General features: G+C 41.6%; 1 protein-coding gene across 2 annotated transcripts; it reads right to left on the bottom strand.

The window, feature by feature from the left end:
- Window positions 1-3,719: 3,719 nt before the first annotated feature.
- Window positions 3,720-5,882, bottom strand: LOC123089450 (L10-interacting MYB domain-containing protein-like). 2 transcript variants are annotated; one of them, XR_006442289.1, is made up of 3 exons: window positions 5,627-5,882; window positions 4,570-4,916; window positions 3,720-4,487 (listed from the first exon to the last, which is right to left on the bottom strand). XR_006442289.1 is itself a non-coding variant. In XM_044511130.1 (3 exons), exons 2-3 carry the CDS (start codon window positions 4,888-4,890, stop codon window positions 4,101-4,103), a joined length of 708 nt encoding a protein of 235 aa, XP_044367065.1. In that variant the 5' UTR covers window positions 5,627-5,882; the 3' UTR covers window positions 3,720-4,100. The 2 variants fall into 2 exon arrangements, 1 of the variants encoding a protein (XP_044367065.1); XM_044511130.1 differs by having other exon boundaries at window positions 4,570-4,890.
- Between the last annotated feature and the right edge of the window lie 1,901 nt (window positions 5,883-7,783).

Below are 7,783 nucleotides of genomic sequence, written 5' to 3'. Positions count from 1 at the left end.
CCAGCTCAGAGCAACCGGTTTACCTTGCATTGCCAACCCAGATATCATGTCTTCTGGCAACACACACCATCTTGGTACACAAAATAACCACTTTATTGATCCTAGTGGAAGCATAGTGCGATATTACATCAAGTAGCGAGGCCAGGCGGCACACTCGGTACGGCTGAACAATATGTACATTATTTGGTGAGCATAAAGGGGCCTCGATCACGACAACTATGCGGCAGCGGAACGACGACGAAGTGGGACTCCATAGCACGGGGACACCGATGTGGAAACGATCTAGACACGATAGCACTCCGATCCAGTTAGACTTTCCTTAAATCTGGCATAACACGCCAGGTCAGTACATTGAATGTACTTGCAAGCTCACAACAAGCATAAACATAATGACAAATAATATCATGACATTTAATCAAGTTAAATGCAAATAACAGCATGCTACTTCTACCATGCAAACAACTTGTGCACCGAGTCCCTCGGACTCTCTTACCAACGGGTTACCTCGCAACCAAACGGTGATCATTCATGGATTGCAACGGAACCACACTCGGTTCAACGGGTTACCTGGTAACCAAACGGTGATCATTCACATATCACAAGCGGAACCACAACGGTCAGTCTCACTGACATCATCATGATTTAACCAGTGCCATGCAAATAACTTAGTGTGTAAGATTTACTTTATAAAAGTTGATCCATGGCGTGACTTACTTACGAACTGGGCCCTTATCCACAGGCGTGGCTATCGATAGATTTAATACACTCTGCAGAGGTAGAGCACTGTACCCACACCACGGAACCTATGGCCTCGCAGTCCCATTTGGGTGGATGATACGTCGGAGACGTATCTACTTTTCCAAACACTTTTGCTCTTGTTTTGGACTCTAACTTGCATGATTTGAATGAAACTAACCCGGACTGACGCCGTTCTCAGCAGAACTGCCATGATGTTGTTTTATGTGTAGAAAACAAAAGTTCTCGGAATGACGTGAAAATCCACAAAGATAAGTTTTGGAAAATATAAAAAATACTGGCGAAAGAATCAAGACCAGGGGCCCACACCGGTGGGCGCGCCCCCTTGTCTCGTGGGCCCCCTGACGCTCCACCGACCTCAACTCCAACTCCATATATTCCGTTTCGCGGAGAAAAAAATCAGAGAGAAAGTTTCATCGCGTTTTACGATACGGAGCCGCCGCCAAGCCCTAATCTCTCTCGGGAGGGCTGATCTGGAGTCCGTTCGGGGCTCCGGAGAGGGGGATTCGTCGCCGTCGTCATCATCAACCATCCTCCATCACCAATTTCATGATGCTCACCGCCGTGCGTGAGTAATTCCATCGTAGGCTTGCTGGACGGTGATGGGTTGGATGAGATTTACCATGTAATCAAGTTAGTCTTGTTAGGGTTTGATCCCTAGTATCCACTATGTTCTGAAATTGATGTTGCTATGAATTTGCTATGCTTAATGCTTGTCACTATGGCCCGAGTGCCATGATTTCAGATCTGAACCTATTATGTTTTCATGAATATATGTGTGTTCTTGATCCTATCTTGCAAGTCTATAGTCACCTATTATGTGTTATGATCCGACAACCCCGAAGTGACAATAATCGGGATACTTCTCGGTGATGACCATAGTTTGAGGAGTTCATGTATTCACTATGTGCTAATGCTTTGTTCCGGTTCTCTATTAAAAGGAGGCCTTAATATCCCTTAGTTTCCACTAGGACCCCGCTGCCACGGGAGGGTAGGACAAAAGATGTCATGCAAGTTCTTTTCCATAAGCACGTATGACTATATTCGGAATACATGCCTACATTACATTGATGAATTGGAGCTAGTTCTGTGTCACCCTATGTTATAGCTATTACATGAGGAATCACATCCGACATAATTATCCATCACTGATCCAATGCCTACGAGCTTTTCACATATTGTGTTTCGCTTATTTACTTTTCCGTTGCTACTGTTACAATTACTACAAAACTATTATATTTACTTTTGCCGCTGTTACCATTACTATCATACTACTTTGCTACTAAGGGCGAGTTCTTTTCACCTCTGGCTTATGCAGAAGCCACTGTGGAAATAAGCCCCTGACAAGCCGCTGTGGAAATAAGCCTAGTGATGATAAGCCATCCAGTTCTTTTTAGCCTATGTCCCTTAGCTTATTTTCTATATACACAATAAAAAGTCTATAATACCCCCTAAATTCTGTTTTGATGGAATAATAATTGGGTTATTTTGTAGTGCTTAGCCGCACATACGAACATAATTTTTTTTGAAACATCGCTTAATTGTAACAAGTCCACATAAGGAAGATCGTTGTTGCACATATGGAAAATAAAAATACATGTACGTAGTACTTGTGAAGAAAGACAGATATTCTAAATATTACATGGTTCTCCCAACAAAAGCATACACAATAAAGCTAGTCATCAAGGAAAGACACTCGCAGCAATAGCATCTCGTACGCTACCCATATTGCCTTCATCATAGGGGTGCAAAGTGATGAGAAGCGCTCTCCTCGTGAACATAGGATCCACTCTCAACTATGTCAAAATGCTCATCAGGTAGTTTGCTCTCACGGATGTAGTTATGAAGACAAGTACATGCAGTAATTATCATTGTTTGTGTTTCAACTTTGTAATGCCTAATGCCAAGAAGGATTCGCCATTTCATCTTGAGAACACCAAAAGTTCTTTCGATGACGTTTCGTAGTGAGGAATGTAGATGATTAAAGGTCTCATTTCTCCCTCGTGGAGGTACTTGCTGGAAATCAGGTACATGGTACCGTTGTCCTTTGTACGGTGCTAGATAGCCATCTCTGTTTGGATAGCCTGAGTCAACAAGATAGTATTTTCCTATATAGGGAACAAAAATACAATGAAGAGCGGTAATTTAAAGCAAAAGGCTAGTGTAAAAAAATGCATGTATGAGTCATTACCATTCGGAGGGTGTGGGAAACTGGGATATTCAGCTCGTGCATCAGCCCATACACGGGTGTCATGAACAGATCCAGGCCATCCAACAACAACAAAAATGAACCTCATATCAAAATCACATATTGCCATGACATTCTGAGTGGTGACACCTTTTCTGTTGCGATATTTGGGCTGCTCTTTTTCAGGCACAATACAAGGTATGTGTGTTCCATCTATGGCCCCAATGGCATCCTTGAAGTGAGGCCAACGAGTCGTGAACTTGGGTGAAAGTTTCATCTTTGGGTCGTACGTAATCACCAGCCATATGATATACACACATTAAAACCTCTTTAAACTTTTTGTTAATGGTAGACCGACTGTGTTCAAATCGATCTGCAATATTGCCGGTGTCTGGCATGTCCCCAAAGTCCATAAAAATAGTGCTAATGCTTCTTTACTTGACATGTTGCAAGTTGACTTTAAACCGTATGTCTCAACTAGCATGTCATGCAATGGGTAAAACACCGACCTCCGCATCCTAAACATTGAGTAGAATGCTTTTGGATTCATCTCTTTCTCTTGCACCCATTGCAACCCCGTCATCGTTGGTGCTCTTCTAGGTGCATAGGGCACCCTCTCTTTGCTTTGAAGATAATGTGCCATTGCAAGAATGCAGAAATCTAATTCTTCATCTTCATCTTCTACAGAGATATCCATCTGTCGCATAACGAACACAATATAGATGCATTATAATTTGGTACACAGAAAAACAAAATAATTTGAGCCATCAAACACGATACATGGCATTAAAAACGACTAGAAAAAAGATCCATGATGCATATGAATTGATGACAAATAATCCAGTTTCCCTATATTACAATCTGAGTGCAAACAAGAGGTTCCAAAAAAAACATAGGTTCACAACAATACAAGTCGATAGCAAGTAATTTTGTTCAAAGCAAATAACATCACAGAAGTTCTAATCTTTTTTCATAAAGAGATCCCATGTCCGCTTGATCCATTCAAGCCTCACACTAGCAATCTCATCCTTGAGGGCACTGAATACATTGCGATGTTCCTTCTTCGTAAACAGCTGTAGAGCATAGAAATACACATCACTTCCAGGCCGACCTCCATCGTTCACCACCATGGTCGTCATCTCTTTTATCTCATCTCTCACATGATCCACATTTGTTTGAGACATCGCTGAATTGCGGCTAATCTCCCTCCTCTCCCAAAGGTCAACCATACGGTTAAATACCATTTTATCATCACTATCTTTTGCCGCCTTTTGGACCATCTTGGGACTCGGTGAATAAGGACATGATCTCTTTCTCGACCTTTAGATGAAACATTGGTGGGTGTAACTTGGTTAACATCTAACTCACATCCCGAGTCGTCCTCATTATCCTCTTCAATGTTAATTTGAGAGGCATCAACTTGAGACGAGGGAGTTGCGACCCTTGCATATGCATTCGTCACACTATGGTCATCAAATATAAAACTCATTCTTTGCACATCAACTAATGGAGCATATCGAAACTTGGCGGCAATCTCATTTCTCTACAAAAATATTACACAAATAAATTAATTAAGAAAGTGGATGGCAAAGTAACAAGTAAAAGTAATATGAATGCTTCAATACCTGTATCTCAGTCGCCCACCATTCATCAGTGGCCGCAATGCTCCTAGTAACAGGATCTATTCCAATTCCAGATGCCTTTTGGTTCAACATCTTCCAACAATTGTACTCTTTTTTAAGTAAATCCCACCTATTCTTGAATTGCTTGCGAACATAATTTCTGTTTGTCCGCTCATTGCATTTTCTTATCATATTTTCGTACCCAATTGGGCTCAAATGTCCATCAAAACGGTTATTTGCATTCACTTCTTCAACACAAATGTCAAGGAAAATTTTATGGGCAACAGGATCCCAATTTGCTTCCCCAGATTTACCTTTATCCATCTATCATAAAATGAATGTTACTCCCTCTGTAAACAAATATAAGAGCGTTTAGATCACTAAAGTAGTAATCTAAATGCTCTTATATTAGTTTACGGAGGGAGTACAATTTTAATCAAATAGCACATACCCCATACCAGATAACCCTTAGCAGTAATAAAATCCCACTATGTATTTAATAAAAATATTAGCTCACTGCCGCAACACCAAATTCATAGATGACAGTATTTTTGGTCATATAAATACACGTACATAGCAATCAGTGTACAATTAGAAGTATTTTTGTTCACTCTCTAATGTGGCATATGTTGGCCCAGTCCGTGCGCCGAGTACTTCCGACGACGGCGACGAAGAACGACGACGACCAGCACGAACAAAGCTAAGATGACTAGTTGTTTTTGCCCCAAGCTGGCTAGACCTTCGAGCAATCGATTAGGAACACCAAGATAAGACTCGCACATCAAGCTGCTGGACGATCTTTGCTTTGATCTTTATAGTGCTAGTAGTACTAATACTTATGTACATGTAGATCATTCGGCCGATTGCCACAGGAGCGTATCTGTAGGCAACTAGCAATCCTACCCGGTGACAATTGTTCAAACCTACACAGACACATACACATGTATTGAACCCCGGACACAGATAGATGCCATCGCATGACATGGTTTATAACATCATGCATCACATGCAGAACTGGAAAGAAGTCGAGGAGAAAGATAAAAGGATAGACGGTGCTTACCTTGGTAAGAGCTTGGACGGGGACGATGGGACTGGAGCTTGCCGTGAAGATGAGAGTAGTGTGGAGGCCGGATGTGCAGCAGGACGGGAAGCAGCAGAGGGACGGGCGGAGGCCAGCGATTGCGACGTTGGGGAAGGATAGCGACGTTGGCTAACCTCCCTGCATGGCATCGGGAAGGACGGCGGCGGCGGCGACTGCGGCGGCTAGCTGGACAAGAGGCGGCGGCGAGGAAACCTAGCAGACGCGCGAAGCTGATGATGCGTCAGGACTTGGGAGAGATGCCTTCGATGCCTGGGGTTATATCTTTCGCGGGTGGCATTTCTGTTGTAAATACTGCCAACACCGAGGGCATAGCGATGTACCGCTTCAGTTTTTAAAGGGCTGCGCTCGGGAAGCTGCTCTCCCCTGGCTTCTCCCAAACGTGAAGGGACCGGTTGTGGCTGGAAATTAAGCTGAATACAAAAAAACGAGTTCTTTTCAGCTTGGGCTTATTTTCCACAATAAGTCGTCCATAAGCTAGAAAAGAACTGAGCCTAAATACTTGGCTGCAGATAGTAAGTTATTCAGGTGTGGTTGAATTGACAACTCAACTGCTAATACTTAAGAATATTCTTTGGCTCCCCTTGTGTCGAATCAATAAATTTGGATTGAATACTCTACCCTCGAAAGCCGTTGCGATCCCCTACACTTGTGGGTTATCAAGACTAATTTCTGGCGCCGTTGCCGGCGAGCATAGCTCTATTCTTTGAGTCACTTGAGATTTATATCTGTTGATCACTATGAGGAACTTGAAAGACGAAAGACCCAAGATTTTTCCCTCAACTATGAGGGGAGGTAAGGAACTGCCATCTAGCTCTGCACTAGATTCTCCTTCTGTTTTGAGTAAACTTGCGACACCTAAACCTGCTACTGCTATGAATTCTGATATGTCGCATGTTATTGATGATGCCACTTCTTCTATGCATGATACTTATGATGAAACTACTTCTGTGCGTGATACTACTTTGCCATTAGGTGAATTTCTTGATGAACAACTTGCTAGGGTTAGAGATAATGAAACTATTGAAGATGCTATTATTGATTATAGTGATGATGAAAGTTCTCACCCTGATTATGAATTACCTGTTATTCCTGAGGGTTATGTTATGGAAGAGGAAGCTGCTAGAGCTATTTTTGCTTTCAAAGATAGATATGATCTTAAGAAATTATTAGCTAAATGGAAGCAGCAATCTCTTAATTCTAGAATGAAACCTGACCCTGTTTTTGCTACTTCGCCTATCTGTGTTACTGATAAGGATTATGAATTCTCTATTGATCCTGAAATAATTACTTTAGTTGAATCTGATCCTTTTTATGGCCTTGAATCTGAAACTGTTGTGGCACATCTTACCAAGTTGAATGATATAGCCACCCTGTTTACTAATGATGAGAAGTCTCGCTATTATTATATCCTTAAGATATTTCCGTTCTCATTAAAGGTGATGCTAAGACTTGGTTTAATTCTCATGATCCTGGTTGTATGCGTAGTCCCCGGAATATGATTTATTATTTCTCTACTAAATATTTCTCTGCTCACAAGAAACAAGCTGCATTGCGGGAAATATGTAATTTTGTGCAAATCGAAGAAGAGAGTCTCCCACAAGCTTAGGGGAGGCTTCTCCGATTACTTAATGTTTTTCCCGATCATCCTCTTAAAGAAAAAGAAATACTTGATATCTTTTATAATGGACTAACCGATGCTTCCAAGGACTAATTGGATATTTGTGGTGGTTGTGTTTTCAGGGAAAGAACAGTCGACCAAGCTGAATTACTATTGAATAATATGTTGACTAATGAAAATAATTGGACTCATCCCGAGCCAATTCCTGAGGCAATCCCTGAGCCAATTGAGCCAACTCCCGAGCCTATTCCTAAACCCACTCCTAAGAAGAGAGGTATTTTATTTCTCAGTCCTGAAGATATGCAAGAGGCAAAGAAATCAATGAAAAAAAGGTATTAAAGCTGAAGATGTTAAGAATTTACCACCTATTGAAGAAATACATGGTCTTAATATACCGCCTATCAAAGAAACATATTGTCTTGATAACCCGACACAGGTAGTAAAGGTAAATTCTCTCTATAGATATGATAAAGTTGAAATTCCCTCTACTAAATTCC

This window comes from Triticum aestivum, chromosome 4B (genome assembly GCF_018294505.1).
Source record: "Triticum aestivum cultivar Chinese Spring chromosome 4B, IWGSC CS RefSeq v2.1, whole genome shotgun sequence".
Taxonomy (NCBI): domain Eukaryota; kingdom Viridiplantae; phylum Streptophyta; class Magnoliopsida; order Poales; family Poaceae; genus Triticum; species Triticum aestivum.
This window is presented reverse-complemented; position numbering and strand designations above follow the sequence as displayed.

Excerpts from the sequence above, each read along its gene's own strand:
- LOC123089450 (XM_044511130.1), bottom strand. The coding sequence starts at position 4,890 with ATGGATAAAGGTAAATCTGGGGAAGCAAATTGGGATCCTGTTGCCCAT. Across the intron at positions 4,488-4,569 it reads GGTGGGCGACTGAGATACAG|AGAAATGAGATTGCCGCCAA; the intron begins GTATTGAAGCAT and ends ATATTTTTGTAG.